Source organism: Xyrauchen texanus, chromosome 33, assembly GCF_025860055.1.
Source record: "Xyrauchen texanus isolate HMW12.3.18 chromosome 33, RBS_HiC_50CHRs, whole genome shotgun sequence".
Lineage (NCBI taxonomy): Eukaryota > Metazoa > Chordata > Actinopteri > Cypriniformes > Catostomidae > Xyrauchen > Xyrauchen texanus.
The window spans coordinates 29678364-29706300 of NC_068308.1; the positions used below are offsets into that span (position 1 = coordinate 29678364).

At 42.8% G+C, this 27937-nt stretch overlaps 1 protein-coding gene across 3 annotated transcripts in view; it reads left to right on the top strand.

Moving 5' to 3' along the window:
* Window positions 1-27937, top strand: part of LOC127626747 (RNA binding protein fox-1 homolog 3-like) — a 649289-nt gene that overhangs the window by 591284 nt on the left and 30068 nt on the right. For all 3 annotated transcript variants that reach the window (XM_052102758.1, XM_052102757.1, XM_052102759.1), the window contains 6 exons: window positions 2285-2338; window positions 4726-4818; window positions 6146-6206; window positions 8012-8065; window positions 22603-22735; window positions 24042-24081. In XM_052102758.1, the coding sequence (XP_051958718.1) occupies window positions 2285-2338; window positions 4726-4818; window positions 6146-6206; window positions 8012-8065; window positions 22603-22735; window positions 24042-24081 (435 nt within the window). The remainder of the gene's footprint in view (window positions 1-2284; window positions 2339-4725; window positions 4819-6145; window positions 6207-8011; window positions 8066-22602; window positions 22736-24041; window positions 24082-27937) is intronic.

Sequence of the window (27937 nt, forward strand, 5' to 3'; positions counted from 1 at the left end):
GAGCACTGCGTTACATGCAGCAAAGGTGGTGTATATAACCTGTAATCAGCCCACAGTCTCTCCTGCTCTCCCAGGGTTCACCTTTTGGCCACAGGTATAATTCACTATGCAGAGAATGTGGCCGTATTTAGTCAAAGGCCAACTCTGGCAGAAAGTTTGGGCTTCTTGTCTTGGACACAGGCCAGGATGCAAATCCATACGCTGCATTCAGTCTCTAAAAAGAAGCTTCCAGACAAAGCCATATCTCAGAGGGAGTGGTCAATGCCTCATGGCTAATGCTAATTAGAGAATAAAAATGAGAGATTGGGCATTTCAGGGCCGTAAGAATGACGATCAGATAAAACCACAGAATGGAGCACAAATAGCGGGAAAATAATAACCAAAGTGACAGGTAATTACTAGAATGGTATTCGTCAGTGAGATAATAAGCAAATATATGGTTTATCATCAGCGATGATGGCTGCTCTATATCCAATTATCCTTTTTAATTGAGTGGAGCTGTTTGGTGTTAAGTCAAGCCAGAAATATCCTCTCTAGTGGCTTTGGCCTGCTTTTATCAGTCAAAAACACCACAGAAAATAACAAGTCTTATCATGTCATTAAGAGCACTAGTGCATACACAGCAGGGTGCTGTTGTTAAGTTTGCTCCTATCAGAAGTATGACCTACTCTTTCCCAGAGATCTCACACTCCAAAGTCCCAACCCTGCCGAGAGCTTCACATAGCCACAAATATTTTCTTTTTTAAATAATTACTATTAATAAATGTAGTTCTTTATTGTGTATGCTTGACAAACTAACATACTGGTTGGTATTCTACAGACTTGGTTTAGGGTTTTTCCAAAATCCCTTAACCAAGACCAAAAATATCAATGGTAACTCAGCTTTCAAGCTACAGCCACCAATCTTTGCACAGACCTTCAGACAGTTCTGACTGAGGTTGCTATGTCTTTTCTAGCTGATCGGACAAAAATTCCCCAAATCCCATTGACTTCCATTTACAAAATGTTCAGTTCGGTCAAGACTCATGAAATGTTTGCAATTTTAAACACCTAATGGCAAAACAACTAGCTAGTTGAAACCATAGCAATGCCCAGCAACCAGCCAGAATGCCCTAGCAACCAAACAAAACACCCTAGCAATTAGCCAGATCTGCCAGGCAACACCTATAAGCCTTCCAGAACACCCAAGCAACCACTTAGTAATACACTGTGTTTGTGTTTGTCTGACTGTAAGGCCTGTATAATGTTTAACCTTCCAACTTTTATTTTATTTTTAACAAGGCTTTATTGAAGCAAATATTAAAGTTTGTCTTGACAAACTCTACATTTCTAGGTGTACATTTTTGTTTCTTATATTGCTGTGACTGCTGTTTTCTTAAGCCACTTGAGATCACTTGATATAAAGATATAAAATTGTTTTGATTTGTTTAACATTTGTTTCTATATATTTTTTATGACTTTACTAGGCCTATTATTCTAAAATGGGGGAAAATAGTAATGGTAAAGAATAAGAAGAGATGTTCAACACTCTGATTGTAATGTACACCATGGTACTGCATGATTACCACATTCATACACCATGGTATTTGCATGGTACTACAAGGTACTAAAAAATATGTTATTACCTCTGATATTGTTATTTATGGGCTGGCACATATGGAATCTGTGCATAGAATTACACAGAAAACACTTCACAGATTTCCGTAGATTTGGGACACCCATCATTCAAAAACTTTGTTTATTAAATTTTTTAGATAATTAGATCATGCTTTCAACAGCAATTAGACTTTAGTACTGTTAACATAGTTTACAACAGTTTATCAGGTTTAACTACATTACACAGAATTATGCAGATTTTCCTCACACAAAAAAAATCAGCTCTGAAAATTCCAAAAAAAAAAGTCTGGACCTGTTTATGGGACATTTCCAAAAAACAAGATATTTCCCTGGTACTTGTCCGCTTCGGGTTGTGCCTAAGAACAACCCTTACATGTGGTAAAATCACTGTAATGCATCTCCTCTCATGGAGTATTGCTTTTATCAATTGTACTCATCAGTATCATTTTGTTGTCATGGCAAGAAGTGAAGATTTATCTTATCTAGCATCAGTGAAAGCGGCAGGTTTTCTATTTTAGTTCCCTCTACAATCAAGTGCTCAAGTTTCCTGACAAAGTGCAAAAGAGATTCTAATTACTCCTTCTCTCTCTCCCTCTCTGTCTCTCTTTCTTTCTCCCCTGTCTCTCCTCTTTTCTTTTTTCTGCTCATGTCCTTTTTCTCTTCACAGCAATTTGGGAAAATTTTGGATGTGGAAATTATTTTTAACGAGCGGGGCTCCAAGGTAAGTCAGCTGGAAGAGCAGCTCTTTGTCACTTCATACTTCTTCTTCCCTACAGGTTCTTCTCTTCCCTTCATGAGCTGAATAATTACAGCTCTTACACAAGAGCTGTAAAGTGACTCGAACGTCACATACTCGTGCGTGTTCACACTGAGTCAAGACGTGTTTTGAAAAGGTAGCTGCGCAGGGAGACAACTGAGCACTTTCAGCTGAGTACGAGTCAACTCGCCCAGTTATAATTAAATGAAGTGAATGTCTGACCAGTAGTGATACTCCTATTAGAGTTATCCTACTGTAATAAGATTTGGCAGTTTAAGTCTCCAGTCTTGTGCTTAAAAAAGAGGTTAAATATAGCCATTCTATCCAATAGTGCTGCTACTGCTGGTCTCAATGGAGTGACATTTTGCTGAGGAGAGCTTCTCTCACCTGCTTGTAGATGACGAGCATAGGGGTAAATCTAGCAGCTCTACTTGAACAAACTGTCACGGTGTATCGCACTAAACACTGCCTTAACAATACACGTGATAAGCTCAGCTAATCACTCACAAACAGAGTGTTTCCTACTTGGCCTATTGAATTTGTACTCAATAGCTCTGTTTCAAAACATAGTGAGCTGTCTGCTGCCTAGATAGGCAGCATTCTAACTGAAATAAAGCTTCATTAATGCCATGTACACACTAATCCATTTTGATTTGAAATCTCCAGTTTCAGTTTCCTAACATCATTGTGTTCCAAAGTATGCAGTTACTGAGAGCGTTTACAACACACTTCCTTTTCAGTAGAGGAAAACACTGTTCACCAATGAGAGGCGCAAATGTAACAAAATCTATGTGTTTTCAAACTATAAACATGTTAGTTTGGACGTGGCCTGATTTGGAACACTCTACATCAGGCAGCAACTAAAAATAATAATACATTTTACATCACACTGAATTATTTTTATTGATACTTTTCAGTATTCAATGGGATGCAAGTTTGTTTTCCATATAATTATCATTTCCAGGTTTTGCTTTCGGGATTTGGCCAATGCGAGGTATCTTAGGAGGCAGCATGATTGAGTTACCCACTGTACATTTTGGAACAGCGTTGGCGTCTAGACCGTCTAAGCAGTTCACAATTTTTTGGAACAGAGCAAATTTGTTTGTGCTGTTTAAAAGATAGCTCACTCGCAGTATAAGCTAATGAAATCCATATGATAAAAGGACAAGGACAAATTTCAACCGTTATGTTGAACACGGAAGCACAAAATGTCAAAAGGATTAATTTTGCACTCAGATTCATTTTGATTTTTCAGTTTTAATCTTTTTTTGTGGCCCAAGAATGCACGGGCTGGTCTTTATTTATGCTAGACACTGGGAATAAGATCCTGTGTATGCATATCAGATCTCACAGGCCTCCCAAAGCAATTACCAGGCCGCACTTGCGAATTGTGAATGAACTAAAAGACCAGGGCTTGTTCCATGCTCTTGTTTGCCATGCATACCTAATAGCTGTGTCCGGATATGGTGTTTGGGTTGCAGTTGGCCATAACTCACCGCTGACAGTCGAGGGGTGGGTGGGGGTGCAGGGACAGAGAGGGTTCTTAACAGCTAGAGTGCAGAATGAAGTGCAGTCCTCTGAGCTGTTATATGGCCTTGGGAATATTTCTTACATTAGTTTATATCAATTACAGGCAAAAGATCATTTATTTTTTATTTATGAAGAGGGACAGTTTTATATTTGCTCATACATGCTTGGCAAGACAGATGTGAGATGTACTAATGTAAACATCCATGCATGGAACATGTTTCAGTATTAAAGGGATAGTTCACCCAAAAATGAAAATTCTGTAATCATTTACACATCCTTTCTTCCACAGAATGCAAAAGGAGATGTAAGGCAGTATGTTATTGTCTCAGTCACCATTCACTTTCATCGTATGGAAAAACCATGCAATGAAAGTGAATAGTGACTGAGTATATCATACTGCCTAACATCTCCTTTTGCATTCCATGGAAGAAAGGATGTGTAAATGATTACAGAATTTTCATTTTTGGGTCTTACAAAGTCTTACAAGTTGAAGAAAATGGGGAGTACATGATGAACAAATTTTATTTTTGGGTGAACTGTCCCTTTAAGAGGTGCTGTTAAAAGCAGATTTGTAACTGTTATGATATAATCCACAAACTAATTGTGTTTTCTGTCTCTAAACCTCTCTCTTCCAGTAGATCTTGTCACTTTACCCTAAAAATTCCTAATTTAACATCTTACTAATGTATAGAATATTTTTGCAACCCTGCTGACTCTTTCTCTCTTTCTTTCCTTCTCTTTCTTCTTTTATCACTTTATTTGTTTGTCCATTCAAATATCCTTTATCATTGGTTGGGAATCCTTTATTATCACTATCTCAGGGTTTTGGTTTTGTTACTTTTGAAACGAGCGCAGATGCAGATCATGCAAGGGAGAAACTAAACGGTACAATCGTAGAGGGACGCAAAATCGAGGTGCTTTTTAATTTAACTATCGATGCACCCCCCCCCCGATCCATCTTTCCTGACCCAAATCTTCATCCCCTCCCATGAGAACATGATAGAACCAGCCTCTCATTTTCCCAGCCATCCTTTCACAGCTTCCACCACTGCATTGGTCTCCTAATACATGCTTGTTTTGTTTATACTGCATGTTGCATATGTTGCATGCGTTTTTTGTAGACAAATCCTAGTAAGCACAGGAAATAGCATGTTATGTCATAAATGCATTATGTGATATGAGCTGTGCTTTGTTTGATACAGTATAGAAGTGCATGCCGTTGAGCTTAATCCTTAGTTCTTTGATGCATAAGTGCAAGTTTATTTTTAGCAGCTTTTTGATCTTTTGTTATTGCTTGTGAAAACACACAGTATGTGCACCCGTTAGTATGATGCATCATCTCTTTAAATATATTTCAGTCTTGACATATCAAAGGCCTGCAAACGTAACTTAAAATCCCACTGGTTTATTCCACTGGATTATTTCTCCTTTTATACATCTTACTTGAGGACATGGATTCTCTCTGTCTTCCTCTTTTGCTCAGTTTTGTCCTCTCCACAGGGCTATTAAGATTTTTTACAGGAAAATTAAGATAATTCATGTAATGCACAAACAATACCTAGACCTATATATCAAGGGAGAGTCGAGGCCAGTTGTTTCCTCAAGCTAAATGACCTCCATGGGCCCTGTGGAACGGAAAGCTATTAACGCTAATTAACATGAGGGTGAAAAACTAACATGGCTTCTGTTGCCGGGAGCCATGTTTAAATTCCTTTGGCATCTCGCAACTATCAACAAGCTGCTCGGCCGGCCTCTCTGTGTGTTTGCACACAATGAGAAGGTCTTGTACAAAATGGCTTCTCCTTCCTGAGGTTAAATTTAGTGCTTATGAAGTTGTAGCCTCAGGGTTGTAGTGTCTGGGAATATGTAGAACTGTCTAGACAATGTGACAGATTGAATTGCAGTGAAAGCCTCAAGGAAGCTCCCTCAGCTTGGCTAGTGGGGAATTCCAGTATTCTCTGGGTTTCATTAAACCGTATCCCAGAGTTGCTTTGTTTCATTACATGTTGAACCAGATGTCATCATCCAGTTCCTCTACAAACAGCCTGGATTAGATCTTACATCCAGCAGGAAAACAGAAGATCAGAGCTTGATGGATCACTTTCATTTTTAGCATCTCGAAGAGAATGTGGTTTTTGTGCATGAACCAGATTTTTGTCTCACTCATGCCTGTGACACATGCTCCTCTATGTGTGCTGCTTTAGGTTACCAATCTTGTTCTGATTCTGATTTTTTTCACAGGTAAATAACGCAACAGCACGAGTAATGACAAACAAAAAAGTGGCCAACCCGTATACAAATGGTAAGAGCTTCTATTTTTCCACTGTAATCTACATGAAAACACATACAGTGGCCCCAAAATGTATTTGGACACTTAAGCCTCACTTACATTTTATTGCAGTATATATAAAACAAGTGACATCTGCAAACAACCTTTTATTGAAACTAAAGGCCAAAACATATTCTACGCAAGTATTTGAACTCAAGTATTCACAAGTTCAATTTTATGCGCTGTTGCATTCTGAAATGTGTCAAAACACAATACAATTACATATTGTATTCTCAAGGTTTCCACAAGGTTGTGCTATAGCGGACATAAGTGTGAACTGTCCACGTCTTCATTGAAACTCTCTTTCAGGTCAACATCTGTCATGGCAGAGCAGCAATTTGGCATAGTGTGTATGTTTGGCTGCGTAATAATAACCCTAACCCTATTGCCACAATATATATTTTAACTTGTCCCTCCTTTTTGAAAAAAAAAAAAAAAAAAACAATCAGTAAGGCACTTATGATAAAAGTAGGAATCTATAAACTTTCAAAAACTCACAGTTTCAAAAGCACTACATGTTAGCATGAGTAATAAAATCACTTACTAACCTTTTCTGTGTAAAGTTATATATATTTTGACAACTTCGTTGTCATGATGACGTAACGCTGTAAACTTTAACACCCTAAAACTATCAAATGCTGTCAACTGAACGTAACATGTATTCAACCTGGAATATTCCATTAAAGGGGCCATAAGTGATTTTAGCCATTCTAATTTCTACAAACTGAGCTGTTGGATTTGTCATGCCCCCTTTTTCCAAAATCCTGCACTCCAAAGATACCAAATGAGCTCGACACGAGCAGAAACGGTTGTCAAAAACAACAGCAGCAAAATTGCACCCTCAACCGATAACTGTTATGAGCACCATGGCATAAAAATGGCATTAAGTCTCAATAATTTGCTGCAATTACAGTACTTGCACAATGATTGACAGGCAAAATGCGTCATTGTCTGCGGACACATTTTTTTTAGCTGTTTACAGAGTCTAGAATTGTCACAGAGACTGGTGAGATATCTCAGAACACTTATTTCATTAATATCTTTCAGGGAGAGTAAACAATTTTACATATCTTTCCATGAAAAAAAATCACTTACTGCACCTTTAAGTGTCCAAAAATTTTTTGAGCCACTGTATTAGGCTACTATCGTGTGGATGCTTGCAATACATGTATTTTTCCACTTATATGGGTTAGAACTAATAGGGGGTCTTCATTGGGGTCCAGAGCATTTCCACTGATACTCATTCCCTCTGAGTGGAACAGAAAGAAAGGGAGAGGGGAATGAATGAATCGAATATTTCAACATTGGAGACCCCCCAGCTCTGCTTCATTCACAGCCAATGGGGAGCGAGAAGAGGCTATTTTACAGCCCCCATCTATCACTGACAGTACACGGGACAACACTCTCTACTCTCTCTTGCTCTCTGTATCTCATTCTCTCTCACTCCCTTTTGCATTCAATTTCTCTCACTCTCTTCTCAATACTCAAATATTGCCATCTACTAACTGCTCCTCCTCCTCTACCTTAATGCCACCTTAAATATTTCCCTGTCATTTCACATCTACTCCTCGTTTTCCTCAATGGTTCCTTCCTTTTGTTCTTCTCACTTCCCTCTGAATCCATCCCCTTTATCCCTTTCATTTACCTTTGTGCTGATCCCTTGATCCTACTCCAAGTTAATCAGCAAAGGAAACCCTCTATCGAGAACAACACCTCCACAGGTCATGGCAATAAGCAATAGGAGCTAATTCTCTCTTACCCTGTGTATTCTTCTGCAGGCTGGAAGCTGAATCCAGTGGTGGGAGCTGTCTATGGTCCTGAATTTTATGCAGGTAAACTGCATTTGAGTGTTGTGGTCACAGGGCCCTTTATACAAAACACTCAGATACTTTGATTCACTGTGCTTCAGTTGTGCTTTGATTTCAAGATCAGATTTGGAGAGCTTCAGAGAAACACTTAAAGATCAATTGAAATAGCATTTGGCTTTGTGTGTGTGTTAGCTTTGAAGCCATTTATATGCTAGTGTAATCCTAAAAGTTGACCAAATTAATTATATATATATATATATATATATATATATATATATATATATATATATATATATATATATATATAAATGTCCAATCAAATTTTCTCTAGAATGAGAATGTCCCTCCCATTGATACCACCTGCCTCTGACTAACAATAAATCATAAGATAGCAAGTGACTTAATTAAAGCCTATTTCCTATTTTAAAAAAAGGGACAATCCTTTCAATTTGTCCCACCCAAATAGAAAAAAATGTCAATAGAGGAAAGTAAACTCAGCAAGCCATTTCATAGGGAGACTATTATTAAATCTAAAAGCTCATGCAGCCCAGCTGATTCTGCTGCAATATGGCTGTATTTATCTGACTTAATTCTTGCATAATACACTGGACAGTGCATTTTACAAAGATATAATCAAGCAGGCCATCATTCCCACTCATATACACTGATAATCACGAGACTAAGCTGATATAGTTTTCTCACAACAGCTAAACTGTAGATTAGGAAACTACTTGGTTTGAAGAGAAGAGAACCGACTTGTTGTCTTTTTTTGTTGTTTCCCGCCAACTCCCCCAGTCTTTGACATCTTTATCGCCATGGGTTCTTTGAGCCCTATGCATCCTAATGAGGGGGAAATGGTATTACAGTATTTCATTTGGAAGAAGTGCTGAGCACATAGCAGCTCCTTAACGGCCAGCCTTTTTGCTCATTAGACTAAAATCTGTTCATTTCAGGACAGCTTTACAGCAAAACTCTAAATAACCAGCGGTGAAAGAAAGCAGTCATTTATCATTTTTATCTGACACTTTTCCATGCCCACCCTCCCTCTATCTCCTCCCTCCCCCAGTTTTGGCATGCATAAATGCAACAATCAAATACACACATTATACAAAACCTCACAATCAGTGCACACGCGTACTCAAGAATATGCATATGTACTGCGTGTAAAAATGCAAATACGCCACAGATCCAGAGCATGTAAAATGTTTATGCATGCTTTTACACAAGTATACTGAGAAACATGTGAATGCATTCACACTGATGTAAGATCACAATTGTATGCATTTCTTTCACTAATCACTTCTCGTTTCTCAACAAACACACATGGATCGCCGTGCCTCCCATGTGAACATATAGCTTCCCAAAACATCCCATCAAATCAGATTTACTGTGGTCCAGCACTTCAGCTGCTTGGCTCGGGGAGCTAGCATGCCTGATTTATTGGATGCTAATTTTTCAAGTCGTCTTAACATGCCTCTAAAGTTTGCCAAGCCTAAACGACACCATATGCCTCCTGTGTTCCCCAGGGGACAGCCAGTGGAGGGGCTACAAAATGGAAATAAGATATAGATTTCTATTACTAAATATGTAAGTTTCCAGAATGGCCCACGTCAGCGCCCAAAATGTACCCCTGAATGTCACATGTTGCCCATTTCTTTCCCTCCCACCATTCAAAAAATTGGGAAGATTTCACATGAAGTAATTATGACTGCATTTAATGTACTTTGTTGGGGGAGGGGGCTGCGCTGAAATCGGATGTAAAGGTGATTAATCACTGTTTATCAGTCCGAGTTTCTGTGCGGGAGATCAGCGGAATTGGGCACCATAAATCGTGCGCTGCTGACAGCGCACTCTGTCTCCATTCGTCCGGGTGCTACAGGTTTATTGTCCTCAAATCCCATTCAGGAGAATGACTGATGAGGGCCGCCGACTGCCTGCTTTTAACCTCTTCCAGGGAAGTTGGTCTTCTCTCTCGCAGAACGCCTAAACCACCCTCCTCTCTTACCTTTTAACAGCCCGAACCGGTGCTTGCCTTCTCCTCGCTGTCTAGGTATATTCTCCTGACATATTTCGCTAATTCTATTTCTCTCTTCATCTAAGCCTGAGGTGTTTTCCATTTGCCCTTTTCTCTTTCTCACTCTCTCCATCTTTAAATCTCAATATCTTCCATCTCTCATCTTCACTTAGCCTCTCTCTCCCTCAGGCTCTAACTAGCACATGGTAGCCACAGCCAAAATCCAAATTAGAGATACAGAAGCGGGCCGAGGCTCTAACCATGCACAGTCAAATTAATTGTGTAATTTTGGGGTCGGTTTTTTCCGACTCACTCAATCTGTACTAGGAGCGTGTGCATGAATGAAGTGAGAAACATAATATTGATTGATTGACAGCGCTCTCGGCCAATGTATTTGGTTCTTGGCAGCATGTTGAAAGGAACACAGCAAACACAATTAAAATGCAAAGTAGCACATAAGAAATTTTAATTGTGCCATTTATTTATAGAAAGTTGATCAAATATTTTCAGGTGGGAAAGGGTGACATGTTTGACTCCAGGCCATATGTTTCTGCAACTGCGATCAAACTATATTTCCTATTATTGTATAAGGCAGCACAAGAATAATACAACACACAGATAAAGGATTAATTACACACCTACAGTACCATGCATCTTTTGCTCTTTATTTTGTTGTATTAGCATGAAAAAGAGAGAAAGAAATGTGAAATTACCTTAAAAGTTCATTGTATTCGGACTACAATCAGGTCATAATTATGATTTCCAAACTCGAAAGTAGGAATTTTCCAGAAGGACTTGAACTCAGCATAAGGCCTGAAACCTACTCTACACAAATAACCGAATACAACTAGCTAGCTACGCAAACTTGATTTTTTTGTGTTTCAAAATGTGTCCATTTTTCCTGCAATTTAAATGCAATTTTGCATTGCATTAACAACACTGGCACAAGGAGCACTATAGCAGACATTAGCTTAAAGTGATAGTTCACCCAAAATTTTAAATTATCTTATAATTTACCTCATGCCTTACCGTGTGTATATGACTTCCTTTCTTGAGCAGAACACATTTGAAAAAAATGTAAAAATATCTCAGCTCAGTTGGTCCTTATAATGGAAGTGGATGGTAACACAATTTTTTATGCTCCAAAAAGCACAGAAAATCAGCATTAATGTCATCCATACAACTCTTAAATGAATGTGTTAAATGAATGTCTTATAAAGTGACATGATCACATTTGGTGCAAAAAAATATCAATATTTAAGTACTTTTTAACTAAATAATCTTCCGTTAAGCAGAGGTGTGCGCATTCATGAGTGTGCGCATTCATGAGGGAGCGATCTCTCATGTGACGTATTGCAATTGACGTGTTCATGCGAGAAGTGACGCATGCGCGACATCTGGAAGAGCAGTGCTGTTTACAACTGAGTAGGATGTACAGATTCAAGAGGAGATACAAGTTTTTTGCACAGCCATATTTATTTGATCCTGAGTCCCCTACCAAGTGCACAGGGAGATGGAGGAGGCTGGACCAACAGCAGCACAACAACAAGCCAAAGAGACAGAGAGCTCAGGAGACATGGTGGTGCACATACAGGCAATGCCAACAGAGGTAGAGAGCATCTGCTGCAACGAATGGAACGTTGCCATGCCATCGTTGGTAAGACAGCGTGACCTCAGCCCTCTCGTGAACGTTCATACTGCTGCTTACCGGATACAATGATTTACAGTTAAAAAGTACTTAATATTGATATTTTTCGCACCAAAAGCGATCGATCACTGGAGTCGTATGGATGACGTTAATGCTGATTGTCTCAAAAATCATGTTACCATCCACATGCATTATAAGGACCTTCTGAGCTGAGATATTTTTCTTCAAATGTGTTCTACTGAAGAAAGGAAGTCATGTACATATGGGATGGCATGAGTGTGAGTAAATGATGAGAGAATAACATTTTTGGGTGAACTATACCTTTATCAGATTTCTTTTTCATGGTGGACCAAAAGTTAAAAGAGAATGAAGAGTTAGTTTTGGACATATTTATTGCTAGTTACCTGAATAATAACACATCTTAATGCCATAGACAGTTAAAGGTAACTCTATTGCACCCTTGAGCGCAGAGGTTTGTCACTGCCATGCAAACACCAGAACACACGATTAGTATGTTCAGCAGCACTGCGCATTAACAATGCATTGGCTAAGCATTTGCATCTGTGTTTACATACTTGTGTAGAGTATGTGTCCCTTATATTGAAGCTCTTGATGGTGTTGACACTTTGCTGTGTGTGTGTGCATATATTTTAAAGAGCCTGAGTGAATTGTGTGCATTTTTTTTACCATTTCAATTACAAAACCGTTGAAATAGATCCATAATTGAAATTAAGTAGTCTAATTACAATATTAAAAGTATTGGTGAGAAGGAAAAAAACTTTTATCTAGCAGTGGTGTAATTTTCCTCATGATATGGGTTTATTGGTGGTCTGATTATCTAAAGACATTTCACAATAGAACATAGTCTGAGATACCCTCAACCAGCGATTTCCAGCCGCACCATATTAAGGGAGCCAGTCTTGCAGTAAATGAAAGAGTCCTAAGGGGGGTTGGAGATTAATTGCCCCCCCACCCCCACCCCCTTCCCCCCCTGCATCCAAATAGCCCAATGGGACACTTTCTATTGCTAGTAATACCCCAGTGCAATCACAGATAGATGCAGCAGCGTGGCCAACAGTAGTCAGTTCTCTTTATCAGTTTTCTCTGGAAACCTTCTTTTTGTACATAGACCTCTCTCTAAAGTGTAGATGTGAAGGTTTCTGACCATCTCTTGGGTGACCAGTGCTTGGTTCTGTTTACAATTTTTTTATTCACAGTATATTAAAACATTTGCAACCTGTCTTAATTAAACATGGAAATGCCACTACATAGTGAAAACACACAAAAAAACAAAAAATATATATATATACCGAAAAACTAAAACTAAACTGAAACTAGAAAACATCGAAAAAACTAAAACTAAGCTCTATAGTGAAAGCTAACAAAATCAAAACTAAATTGAAAGGACAAATTGAATATAAAACAGGAATTAAAAACTACATTCAAAATTCAAAACTACAATAGCCCTGTCTCGTGTGTTAAAATAACAGCAGCATATGAGGGCTAAGAGGATTTATGCTAGCATATAGTTTTACTGTTGTGTGTTTCATAGGCTTTATGGGGTGTCATATCTGGCTGGAATGATTTATGGGTTATTACTGAATCTGTACTGCATGCAGACCCATAGCTCATTATGAGATTACATTTATGTACGTCATGGCACACACACAGAATCAAAGGAAATATAAGAGCATTGCCTATGACTGGAATACGGGATAAATTGACCATGGTTTGGCATATATCAGAGACGACCACTGTTTGGCATATTAACACTGACTCTATAGCTTAAAAGGGACAAATTAAAATGTCAACAGCTCCACTCTATATCAACACGAAAGAGCAAACGCCTTACCTTCAGACATCCATCTTTCTTTTACTTCTGATGAAGGGCCTCACTACACCTCTGATTGGTGCCTCACATAAAAGAGGGGCTTTATTGTTCATTTGTTTGTTTGTCTGAGAGTCGAAACATGAATTAAATGCAAATTATACCAGTAGTAGCAAACATTAAGTTTTCTCATGTACTTGTATGCCAAGTAGCATAGCCACAAGTTTGCTGAATGTGTCTGGATGTCTCACATGAAGTCTTCACACCAAGGCAGACATTTTCACTTGAATATGTACTAAATATACACTTACTACATACTGTATACCTACTCAAAATAAACCCAGCTGACCTTATTAAAAGCACTGTCATTGACACATATTGAGAATAAACAGACTGCTGCTTGGGTGATGTCTGTGTTATAATGATCAGGAGTAGGTGGAGGGTTCTGTTTGGGGACATTAAATAACCGAAGAGGCCTGGACCGGTCCTCCGAGACGCAGAGGAGACAGTGTGGTGCATAAAAGAGAGAGAGTTTTGTGGGCTGCACTGCTGGACTGTGTTTTGCTTGCACAGTACAATGTGTAATTATAGCTCTGTCACTGGCTCATCAAGGCCATACTTAGTGATAGCTAAAGGTTAAACAGAGACTCAGGGTGTAGCATTTTCTCCTTGTGTGTTTTTTTTTTTTCTAGGTTTCCCTCTTTTACTTGTTTTTTTGTGGTTGTGAGTGATGTAGGTTTCCCATTAAATCCCATTAAGTAATTTACTTATTTAGTGTTTTACTTCAGAAAGATTTCTTCTGTCCATTTCAAACATAATTTGGGTGAATCTCATAAAAAATGTCAAGAACATATCCAGGTCATATTTCACCTCAAAATCAAAATAAACAAATACATTTATTTCTCTCTCCGTAAATATATTGTATTTTATATCATATTCTTTTTAAGTATTTGTACGTTTAATTACATTTTACATTAAAGAAAATGTATTTTGACATTATGGCACTATTTTCATGACAATTAAGCATGTTTTCCTTCAAAATTCTTATTACCATAAAACTATATATAAAAATCACATTCTTATTACTATTATGCAAAAAACAATAGTGTATTCTAAAGTGTTCATAAATTATGTTGGAATTGTTTTACTGCCTTTTATTTTCTTGTGATTTAAATTAAATTAATCAATGTGTTATAATAATTGTTTACAGCACAGAAATGAGAATTTATTGAAAATCACCATTGAGGATAATGAAAATTGCAAAGAAACATAGAAGTAACAGATTTAGACACATTACAGTAATAGCAATTTGTGGTGTAGATGTGCTTAATTGTCATGAAAATAATGCCACAATGCAAAAAATTATGAATCTTTATTTTCATCATGTAAAATAACATACTTTTCTCAAATATTACCTGAACATGTTTTATATTTAGTAAATCTTCTCATAAGGAACATAAAGTCCCATTCTCTCTCAACACTCTTCCAGTCTTGACCCTGAGTTGTCCCTGCTCTCCTCCGGGCTGGTTCTGGCCCCAGCGGTGGTCTGAGGCTGGAGAAGTGTGTGGGGGGAGAGAGATGAGGGATGGCGCCAGCCTGTGATTTCAGATTTAACCCATCCTCTCCATCTGCTCTCTCGGCCCCACGTGCCAGCACTTTGTGTCTCACCTACAACAGCCTACCATCTCCCCTGCCTCGCACACACCCCTTCTGAGCGGGAGTGCAGCCAAACACACTCTCACACAAACCCCATGCTCAAGGTTTGAGAGACAACCACAACAGAGATGTTTCCCCAGACAGGGATGCCTTACCGTCTCTTTCTCCCAGCACTCAGATTAATGCCACATTTTCAATTGTAAGAGTTTGGACATGTCAGTTTCTATTGCTTAATGAAGTGGTTCTCTTTTAAAGCACTCCTGATTCAACTTATAAGCTCATTGGTAGAGTGGTTTAAGAACTAAACTGGGTGTGCCAAGTTGTATGAATGTTCAGAATGCCTCTTTAAATAGATTTATAAACCCTGGCTTAGAGACAGTGGTTCTCAATTGGTGGGTCGCAATCCAGATATTATAGGTTGCAGGTCTGTTCTGATAGTCACAAAGAAGGGGGCTAATAAAAGACCAAAAATGACTTATCCACTATTATGTGCTGTATTTTCTTTGTCATCTTTATGCATGATTGGATTGCTATCTTTCTCGAATCTGTCTTGAAGGGCATTTACACTAGGGCTTTTCATGGTCGGATAGCTGTCCGATCAGTAAAAACGCATGATGTGACCAAGTGTAAATACTGCCAAAGAAGATTCAACCTACATTACCTACAGTTTCACTTGCAACATTTTTGTTTACTTTTGCACAATAATCATCTTTGGTAGTATGTTCGGTCACTTAGGGCTCTATTTTCATGACCGCGCTACACGCAACAACTGTGTGCAACGTTTTATCAAATTTTTGAGTGCTAACTCTAAGTGCAATTTAGTTGCCAGCCCAAGTAGATGTGGGTGGGAGTGATTGCGCTATCTGTGGGTGTATGCACACAAACTGGGGGTGTATTGTATGTTAGTGCCGTAAATTGCAATTTGCTATTTTTCTGAGAGATAGGGCATAAGACATTTGAGAAGCACATCTAAGTCTATACTCAGTTCCTGCATTTGCAGTTTGGAGAGTTCACCAGCAGGTGGTAATAAAGTTCATTTCCAAACTTTGAAAGTACAGAACATCAAATAATGTCCCTGACGGTTGTAGCCATCTTATGAAATGAATCGGTTACCTTACGTAACCTCGGTTCTCTCTAGAAGAGGGAACGAGTATTGCGTAAGCTAGCTTACGCTACGGGAAAGATTAATCTTTTCTGAGATATTGAAGCCAAAAAATTATCCTTAATTTTGTATCCATTGTCAACGCAGTGCAGCAACTGCATACCTTGAGCGGGCTAGCTAGCAAGCTCATAGGTTGCTCTGCGGCAACTGCTGCAGCCTATAGACAAACTTGAGTGAACTTGCGTCCAATGACGAGCCGCGCCGTCACTGTATCAAAGCCCGCCAAAATGGGCATGGCTAGAGTGCATATAAGCGTAAGTTCAGTAGGCTGGAACCCTGGTTTTCATTGAATGAAGCGAAAATCGCCGTGGCGCGAGCACGGCCGGCTACGCAATACTCGTTCCCTCTTCTAGAGAGAACCGAGGTTACGTAAGGTAACCGATTCATTCTCTTATGAGGGGTTCTCTCGTATTGCGTAAGCTAGCTTACACTACGGGAACCCATTGTCAACGCCGTGCGCGCCAAGCATCCACTGCATGAGCCCCGGGAGTGGGGGGACCCGGGGGAGCCCTTGTGAGTGGGGGAATAATATTTGGCCGGCAAGAGTGCAGGCCAGTGTGTGTGTGTGTAATACATAAGCACATAGTGGGAAGGAAAAGACAGAGCGGCGGTGCCGGTCTGTGTGGAATGTGTCCCATCAGTGCAGCTCACCAGGGGAGCTGTAGCGTATTAAACCGCTAGTAGTTTTGCCTGCAGGGCGGGCACTTCCAGATTGTAAAATCTGACAAAGGTGGAGGGGGAAGCCCAGCCCGCTGCCACACATATGTCATGAATGGAAATCCCGCTGGACCATGCCCACAAGGAGGCCATGCCTCTAGTGGAGTGAGCCCTAATGCCTAACGGGCATGGTAGGTCTTTGACGCCGTACGCGGCAGCAATAGCGTCCACTATCCATCTAGACAGTGTCTGTTTCGAGGCGTAAAGCTTTGGTGCGCCCTCGAACAAAACGAAAAGCTGCTCAGAGCGTCTGAAAGAGGCGGAGCGCACAGTATACAATCTCAGTGCTCTGACTGGGCAAAGGAGATTGGTGTCGCGTTCAGCTATCGGATGCTGGCAGCGCCGATAGGGAAATGATTTGTGCTCTGAAAGGAGTACCGATCACCTTGGGGACATAGCCGTGTCTAGGCTTTAAAATGACCTTGGAGTCACTTGGTCCAAACTCAAGACACGCAGCGCTGACAGACAGCGTAGAAGGTCTCCCACACGTTTAACTGATGACGGCAGTCAGAAAAATGGTTTTGAGTGAAAGGTATTTCAAATCCACGGATTGAAGCGGTTCGAAAGGGGGCTTTCATAGCTCGAGAACTACGGAAAGATCCCAGATAGGAACCGATGGGGCGCGGGGGTTCATCCTTCTAGCTCCCTGAGGAAGCGGATGACCAGCTTGTTTTTTCCCAGTGACTGGCCGTGCAGGGGTTCAGCGAACGCCGCGATGGCCGCCACATACACTTTGAGCATGGATGGGGATCTGCCCTTATCCAGCAGCTCTTGTAAAAACACGAGCAGCGACGACACCCCACATGTCCGTGGGTCCAGGTCTCTGTCGGTGCACCATTTTGAAAACACAGACCATTTGGACGCATAGAGTCTTCTCGTGGAAGGGGCTCTAGCGTGTATAATAGTGTTTATTACTCCTTCTGGCAAAGCGACGAGTAGTCGTTGATCACCCACGCGTGCAGCGCCCAGTGCTCTGGGTGGGGATGCCAGATCGTGCCGCGAGCTTGAGAGAGGAGATCTGCTCTCACTGGAATGGGCCACGGGGCTGTCAGTGACAGCTGCGTAAGCTCCGGGAACCATGTCTGATTCTCCCAGCCGGGGCTATGAGGAGCACCGAGTGACGCGTTTCCTGATCCTCTGCATTACCTGTGGCAATAGCGAGACGGGAGGGAAGGCGTAAAGCGGGCGGTTGGGCCAGTCCTGGGCCAGCGCGTCCTCGCTTTTCGAGAAAAATACTGGGCAGTGAGAGTTCTCTTCTGACGCAAAGAGGTCTATCTCTGCTCTGCCAAATATGCTCCATAACTTCTGGACTGTTTGAGCGTGCAGGGACCATTCCCCTGGGGAAATATTGTCTCTGGACAGTCTTTCTGGGCCGTCGTTCAGGTGGCCTGGCACGTGCGTCGCCCTCAGCGAGCGCAGGTGGCACTGGTACCAACTCAGTATGCGTTTTGTCAGATGGAAGAGGTTCCTGGATCTGACACCGCCCTGACGGTTTAGATAGGATACCACAGATCTGTTGTCCGAACGGACCAGGATGTGGTGACCCTGAATGACCGGGAGGAAGCGCCCGAGCGCGTACTCGACCGCTATCATTTCCAGACAATTTATGTGAAGGAGCGTTCCTGAACTGACCATAGGCCAAAAACCGGAGAGCCCTCGCCGACCGCGCCCCAACCCGTGTTGGACGCGTCTGTCGAGATGACTTTTCGGCGAGATACAGCTCCCATCGTCACTCCCCGCTGATACCATTCGGCCACTGCCCAGGGCTGCAGAGCTGAGATACAGGTCTGAGTCACTCTGATCGGCTGGCGGCCCGTGGCCCAAGCCCGGCGAGACGCTGGGTGTTTAGCCAATGCTGAAGTGGGCGCATGCACAGTAAACCCAGTTGAAGTACTGCTGCGGCTGAGGCCATGTAACCTAGCATTCTCTGAAATTTTTTCAGAGGCGTGAGGCTGTTCATCTGAAAGGACGCGGCTAGTCGCTGAACACGGCGCAGCTGTGTAGATAAGCGAGCCGTCATCGCCATGGAGTCTAGTTCTATTCCAAGGAAGGAAATTGCCTGACTGGGCTGTAGTGAGCTCTTGGTCCAATTGACTGCAAGACCCAAACTGTTCAGATGACTGAGGAGAACTGTCCTGTGAGACAGAAGCTCCGTATGTGACTGTGCCAAAATCAGCCAATCGTCCAAATAGTTCAGAATTGCAAGCCCTGACTCCGCAGGGGTGTGAGCGCCGCATCCATGCACTTCGTGAAAGTACGAGGTGCTAAAGACAGGCCGAACGGAAGGACGGTGTATTGATAAACCTGGCCGTCGAGGCTGAATCTCAAGAATGGCCTGTGACGGGATTTATCTGAATCTGAAAGTAGGCATCTTTCAGATCGAGAGAAATAAACCAGTCCCCCTGGCGCAACATGCGCGAGGAGTTTCCTGATTGTAAGCATTTTGAGCGAGCACCTTGTTCAAAACCCTGAGATCTAATATTGGTCTGAGGCCGCCGTCTTTCTTGGGGACAAGAAAATAACGGCTGTAAAACCCCGACTCGCTCAGAGAAGGTGGCACTCTCTCTATGGCCCTTTTGCACAGAAGGTTTGCTATTTCTGAACGAAGCATGCAGGCTGCTTCCGTGTTCACAGTAGTTTCGAGCCGTGCTCTGAAGCGGGGAGGGCGGCGATCGAACTGTAGCAAATAGCCCTGTTTTATTGTGCTTAACACCCATTTGGATATTCCTGGGATAGCTTTCCACGCTTTGAAGTGTAACGCTAGAGGGTGAATGCCCAAGTCGCCCTGATTGCCGCACACAGCGAGCTGAACAGAATGTGTGAGCGCGCTTACTGTGCTTATGCATGACTGCTCGCAGACAGCAGGGACAGGCTGTTCTGTGAGTGACTTCCCGATTGAGGTGAATGGGGAAAGAGTCACATCTGTGAAGTGATGCGCGAGCATAGTCACGGGCATGGGACTTACATACAGAGAGGTGTTTGCTGGCCGTGTGACAGAGCGGGCAGAGAAGGGGCACGCGCACGGATTCGTGGACGCGTTTATTGACTCTAACACTCGAGCTGGCTGTGCCTGCTTTATGTGAGTGGGCTCTGATAGGGACACGGGAAGTATAATGCTTGTGTGTAGGGGTGAACACTGGATTTTGGGCACATTTTCTACACATAAGGCATGTTTGCTTTTCACAAGATTTCTTTGGGTCACCGTGAAAACGGCATTTGAGTGCAGGCAAGCGGGCAGTATCACCGGCTTGTTGGCTGCTGAATCCACCACTGCAGTAGCCTGAGAGAAGGGGACTGACAGGGGGCGAAGCTTTGACGGTGGTCCGGCCGCGGCGGGACTGAGCCGTCGTTTCCTTAACAAAGCTAGGAGGACTTCGGTTGCTCAGGTTTCAGCGCAATCTTAGGCCGAGGCCCGCGGGGGGCGGCGGTCTGCGGCGGTCTGCGGCGGCTGTCTGAGTGCATTCTAGGGCGGCCGCCCTGTCGACGCTGAGAAGTCGAGGCTCGAGGGAGAGGCTCCGGCGAGGTAGTCGCTTCTAACACCGGTTCCGGCAGCCTTTGGGAGCGGCGCTTCTTTCTGCGCGGCGAAACGAAAGGCGGTGCGGCGGCTTCGGTTTTGAGTGCTCCGAGTCGAGCCCGCAGGGTCGACATCGGAAGCTCCTCGCAGAGGTCGCATCCGCCGTCAGCGAGGGCGAGCTCTGCATGTTCCAGTCCCAGGCAGAGAGCGCAGATGAGGTGGCGGTCTCCGGCGCTGAGAGGGGCGCGGCATGAGGCGCAGGTGGTGCGAGGCATCTTTAAAAAGACGCTCGTTGCTCTTTTTGTGAAGTTCGCTGAGGAACTAGCTTGCTCTAAAAAGGATATGTCGCCGGATGGCGTAGCTCGCAGGACGGCTGAAGGTGCCGAAGACAGCCGGCTTCTTCGAGCGCTGTCCAAGCTTGCTAAATGCCCCTCGAACGGCGACGCGGCTTCTGCAGTTCAGAGATGTGAAGAGCTTCGCTGAATAGATGAAAATCAGGGTTCCAGCCTACGAACTTACGCTTATATGCACTCTAGCCACGCCCATTTTGGCGGGCTTTGATACAGTGACGGCGCGGGCGCCTGTCATGGACGCAAGTTCACTCAAGTTCGTCTATAGGCTGCAGCAGTTGCCGCAGAGCAACCTATGAGCTCGCTAGCTAGTCCGCTCAAGGTATGCAGTTGCTGCACTGCGTTGACAATGGATACAAAATTAAGGATAATTTTTTGGCTTCAATATCTCAGAAAAGATGAATCTTTCCCGTAGCGTAAGCTAGCTTACGCAATACGAGAGAACCTCTCGTAAGAGAACAAAAATCTATTTGATGATTTGTATTAAACTTTCTAGAGATCATGTTTTATTTTTCTATTATTGTTATTATTATTATTATTATTATGTTTAGGCTAAATTTACAATTGTACTTACAATTGATCTAGTTGATGATGATTTTTTTTCCACCTGTTGTCTTTTGTGTGATTCAAGTCACTGCAAAAGGGGCTGGTGGAAGAAGTTGGAGAGGGTAACATTTTTGGATTTTGTATGATTTTTTTTTACCACTTCCTATTTTGATTATATTTTAATTTCATTTAAAGTGTCATTTGAATTTAGAAATGTTTTTGGTTTAATTTTTCTGTGTATCAATAAATGCATTACATTTTTAAAAATCTAAATTGTGTGCAAAAATCCATCGACCCTCAGCCTAACCAGGAAGGCTGATACAGTCACTGATAATACAAGGCATGATTTGTGGTCAGTAGATGAAAATTATTAATAATACTTACATTCTCTATAACTTAACGGAGATGAGATCCACATTTATTATGCATATTAAAGGAGCGTATCATTCAACAAGGACACAGTTAATGCACAAAAGAACGTATATCTGTATTTATATTGTTTTAATTAATTGCATATAGTCCTTTTGCACAACCAACTTCTTATAAATGTGCTGTCTTTGTTTTTATCGCTGGTGCTTGACAGGGAATGGACTATACAAGAGGACGAATACGGTGCAATGGTGCGATTTTGAGAAAAACATCAGAATTAAATTACACTTGACCAGCCCATTAGCGCTTTGCTTGTGCAATTTTGCCAAGCCCACTTGCACCTAGACTTAGTACATGTTTGTGCAAAAACACCAAAACATCTTGGCCATGCCCATTGACTTTGCATCTGTGATTTAAATTTAGCCCTTAATGTCCAATGTAAATGTAAAATCTGGGTCCTGAAGCAAAACCAGTTGAGAACCACTGGCTTAGAGATTGCCCCTTTAACCTGTTGCCTTTCTTCTGTTGTGTCATCATGACACACCACTTGAAATCAGTCTGGGTTGTTTTAGAGCCGCTATGAATGTTGTGTCTGAGCACATTTAAGGATGACAGTGTGTTGTCACTCTACAGACTAAAAAGCCGATTGCTGGTGGCATGTGCACCCTTGGAAGCAAAAGCGTTTGTCAAGTCTTTGTGAGACATTTATTTTTCTTCCTAAATCTCTTTCTGTCTTTCTTTCTCACCTCTTTTACAGTGACAGGTTTCCCCTACCCAACCACAGGTGCGACAGTGGCTTACAGGGGTGCCCACTTGAGAGGCAGAGGTCGTGCCGTTTACAACACGTTCCGTGCTGCACCTCCACCCCCTCCCATTCCTGCTTATGGAGCGTGAGTTACCAATCACCCAAAACATACTAGTGATGTGTAAAATTGTTCCTGCTGAAAATGTTGAATTTGTGGTGGTCTAGCTGATGGATGTTTAGAAAACAGCTCAAGACGTGATGCAATGGCCAAAGATGTCCTCTGCATGTATATTGCTGGTGTTCCCACCAGAAGCCTGCGGTCGGCTAAGGAACGTCGCCTTGTCGTACCAAAACAAAGAGGCACCAAAACACTTTCCCGGGCTTTCAGTCTCATCATACCACGGTGGTGGAATTACCTTCCCAACTCAATCCGGGAAGCTAACTCACTCTCTATCTTCAAAAAACGGCTAAAAACACATCTTTTCCAAAAGCACTTAACCGGTCACAAAAAAAAAAATATATATATATATATATATATATATATATATATATATATATATATATATATATATATATATATATATATATATATATATATATATATATTTACATTTCTTGTTGCACTTAAATCTGTTTTGTATACTATTCTGATGATAGTGAAACTTTGTAATATGGCACTTGTTTTACCACTGTCTCCCTAAGATGATTCGCTGATGTTTTTTCCTCTTTTGTAAGTCGCTTTGGATAAAAGCGTCTGCCAAATGAATACATGTAAAATGTAAATATTGCTGTAGCAGCAGTGCTTTAAAGAGAATAAATTTAAATACGCAACTTTTCCAAAAGGGTTTTACCATGCAAACTGTCTGACAGCTAAAGCACAGCATGCTAATTAAAGAACTGGTATTACAAAATATCAAAACTAAACTATACATATGGAAAAACTAGTTAAAGTATGCAACCTCACTTATTGCCTAGTCAGTTGTTAGGGGAAAACATACACACCAGGCAGACACTTCATGTGTGCAAATAGCTTTCCTAGTTTTCCTCCTGGGCTGAGGCCATTATTAGGTAAACTTCAGCACTTAAAAGCTCTGTCATTAAAGGGCCATTTCCACATTATAGGTGCTATACTCTTAACCTGCAACATGAACACTTGATGGCTATAAAGTGTGTTACAATCTAATGGTTGGCTGGACCAGCGACTCTTGCTAGTTTTCCCCAGTGACAAGACAGAGCAAAGCCCATTATAAAACAACATTGTTTTTCTCTAAGCACAGAAAATGGCCATCTTTCCTAATCTACTAAATTTTTGTCCCTTCATCTCAGTCTGGAGTTGCATTGTGTTGTCTGGTGAATGAACGCAATGCTACATAATTTATTTCCTTCTATATACACCAAGAGGAAACTCAATGGACACTGCATGTTGATGTATTGTGTATTTCTTGTTGCAGTGTGGTTTACCAAGATGGCTTCTACGGTGCTGAGATCTATGTGAGTACACACCCTTCTGCCTTTTCACATAATTTCCATTGTCTCTGAAAATTGAGGGAGGAAGCACATGTAGCAAATAGGGTTGCAGCTGTATAGCGGTTTCACGGTATACCACGGAATGAAAGTTGACGGATATCATTCCGTGTACATTTGCTTAACTACGGTATTGAGAAAAAATGCAACCGGACGGAGAACCTGACCTGCACGTGTGCATCTCCTTTCCTCCTCGACTGCCTGTCAGACTCGTCAACTTGGGCCACACACACATGCAGCGGAGAAAATGTCAGAGAGAAGCGAGGCGAGGGGTATGATATAAGCGAGTGTGTGTGTGTGAGTTAAATCAGTGTTTCTCAACTGGTGGGTCATGACCCAAAAGTAGGTCGCAGGTCTGTTTGGGCTGGGTTGAGAACAGCAGGGAAAGAACAATGCCATGGTTCCCCCATTGAAGATATTTCAGCGGCCGCACAAGTGATAGCCTATTTAGGACTGCCGAGACAGATTTAATGATAATCTCGCAATCAGCTAAAGGCTTCTCATCTGCACTTTCGCACGAGTGTAACGGAATCAGCTTGCGATCATGATCTGCTCTTCTCTCTGACACGCACGTGCAATAACCGGACTTCCCTCGATATTGCGGAGCACAGACCTCAAAACTGATGTGACCAATTTCAATTGTAGTGAGACTTTTCTAGTTTAAAGCATTACGGAGGAAATCAAGTCAAACTTCTCAAACAATAAGGGGCCTGACATGCCAAACAGCACTGAGGAGGAAAAGAGCAACAGTGTGCTATGCGCAAATTATTATTTTTAAATTATTATTATTCATCACCTTTACAAAATTTAAATTTAAATTAGTTAACTGTTATATTTTGACAAAATTGTATAGTTTTTTATGAAATAATCTAAAGGTAGAATCTATTAAACCTCATTTTATATCAACAGTGGCATTGTTCTAGATCTGTTTCAGCTAGTATTTATTTTTTCATAAATAATATAATTTGTTATTATTCCTATTATTTAAGACTAGCTACACTGACCTAACCATGGTAATGAGGAGCCTTTCCTCCTGTGTAATACGTATTTTCTGTCTGAATTATGTTTGAAATTAAGAAACAAACAGGATAATAAAGGGTTCATATAAGTAAATATGCTCTTACATTTTTAAAAAGGGGGAGAGAAAACTAATCGGTTACCTTACGTAACCTCGGTTCTCTCTAGAAGAGGCAACGAGTATTGCGTAAGCTAGCTTACGCTACGGGAAAGATTCATCTTTTCTGAGAAATTGAAGCCAAAAAATTATCCTTAATTTTGTATCCATTGTCAACGCAGTGCAGCAACTGCATACCTTGAGCGGGCTAGCTAGCGAGCTCATAGGTTGCTCTGCGGCAACTGCTGCAGCCTATAGACGAACTTGAGTGAACTTGCGTCCAATGACAGGTGCCCACGCCGTCACTGTATCAAAGCCCGCCAAAATGGACGTGGCTAGAGTGCATATAAGCATAAGTTCGTAGGCTGGAACCCTGGTTTTCATTGAATAAAGCGAAAATCGCTCGTGGCGCGAGCACGGCCGGCTACGCAATACTCGTTCCCTCATCTAGAGAGAACCGAGGTTACGTAAGGTAACCGATTCGTTCTCTTACGAGAGGTTCTCTCGTATTGCGTAAGCTAGCTTACGCTACGGGAACCCATTGTCAACGCCGTGCGCGCCAAGCATCCACTGCATGAGCCCCGGGGTGGGGGACCCGGGGAGCCCTTGTGAGTGGGGAATAATATTTGGCCGGCAAGAGTGCGGGCCAGTGTGTGTGTAATACATAAGCACATAGTGGGAAGGAAAAGACAGAGCGGCGGTGCCGGTCTGTGTGGAATGTGTCCCATCAGTGCAGCTCACCAGGGGAGCTGTAGCGTGATTAAACCGCTAGTAGTTTTGCCTGCAGGGCGGGCACTTCCAGATTGTAAAATCTGACAAAGGTGTAGGGGAAGCCCAGCCCGCTGCCACACATATGTCGTGAATGGAAATCCCGCTGGACCATGCCCACGAGAAGGCCATGCCTCTAGTGGAGTGAGCCCTAATGCCTAACGGGCATGGTAGGTCTTTTGACGCCTGACGCGGCAGCAATAGCATCCACTATCCATCTAGACAGTGTCTGTTTCGAGGCGCAAAGCTTTGGTGCGCCCTCGAACGAAACGAAAAGCTGCTCAGAGCGTCTGACAGAGGCAGAGCGTGCAGTATACAATCTCAGTGCTCTGACTGGGCAAAGGAGATTGGCGTCGCGTTCGCTATCGGATGCTGGCAGCGCCGATAGGGAAATGATTTGTGCTCTGAAAGGAGTACCGATCACCTTGGGGACATAGCCATGTCTAGGCTTTAAAATGACCTTGGAGTCACTTGGTCCAAACTCAAGACACGCAGCGCTGACAGACAGCGCGTGAAGGTCTCCCACACGTTTAACTGATGACAGGGCAGTCAGAAAAACGGTTTTGAGTGAAAGGTATTTCAAATCCACGGATTGAAGCGGTTCGAAAGGGGGGGCTTTCATAGCTTCGAGAACTACGGAAAGATCCCAGATAGGAACCGATGGGGGGCACGGGGGGTTCATCCTTCTAGCCCCCCTTGAGGAAGCGGATGACCAGCTCGTTTTTTCCCAGTGACTGGCCGTGCAGGGGTTCAGCGAACGCCGCGATGGCCGCCACGTACACTTTGAGCGTGGATGGCGATCTGCCCTTATCCAGCAGCTCTTGTAAAAACACGAGCAGCGACGACACCCCACATGTCCGTGGGTCCAGGTCTCTGTCGGTGCACCATTTTGAAAACACAGACCATTTGGACGCATAGAGACTTCTCGTGGAAGGGGCTCTAGCGTGTATGATAGTGTTTATTACTCCTTCTGGCAAAGCGACGGGTAGTCATTGATCACCCACGCGTGCAGCGCCCAGTGCTCTGGGTGGGGATGCCAGATCGTGCCGCGAGCTTGAGAGATGAGATCTGCTCTCACTGGAATGGGCCACGGGGCTGTCAGTGACAGCTGCGTAAGCTCCGGGAACCATGTCTGATTCTCCCAGCCGGGCTATGAGGAGCACCGAGTGACGCGTTTCCCTGATCCTCTGCATTACCTGTGGCAATAGCGAGACAGGAGGGAAGGCGTAAAGCAGGCGGTTGGGCCAGTCCTGGGCCAGCTGGCCCTCGCTCGAGAAAAATACTGGGCAGTGAGAGTTCTCTTCTGACGCTAAAGAGGTCTATCTCTGCTCTGCCGAATATGCTCCATAACTTCTGGACTGTTTGAGCGTGCAGGGACCATTCCCCTGGGGAAATATTGTCTCTGGACAGTCTGTCTGGGCCGTCGTTCAGGTGGCCTGGCACGCGCGTCGCCCTCAGCGAGCGCAGGTGGCACTGGGACCAACTCAGTATGCGTTTTGTCAGATGGAAGAGGTTCCTGGATCTGACACCGCCCTGACGGTTTAGATAGGATACCACAGATCTGTTGTCCGAACGGACCAGGACGTGGTGACCCTGAATGACCGGGAGGAAGCGCACGAGCGCGTACTCGACCGCTATCATTTCCAGACAATTTATGTGAAGGAGCTTTCCTGAACTGACCATAGGCCAAAAACCGGAGAGCCCTCGCAGACCGCGCCCCAACCCGTGTTGGACGCGTCTGTCGAGATGACTTTTCGGCGAGATACAGCTCCCATCGTCACTCCCCGCTGATACCATTCGGCCACTGCCCAGGGCTGCAGAGCTGAGATACAGGTCTGAGTCACTCTGATCGGCTGGCGGCCCGTGGCCCAAGCCCGGCGAGACACGCGGGTGTTTAGCCAATGCTGAAGCGGGCGCATGCACAGTAAACCCAGCTGAAGT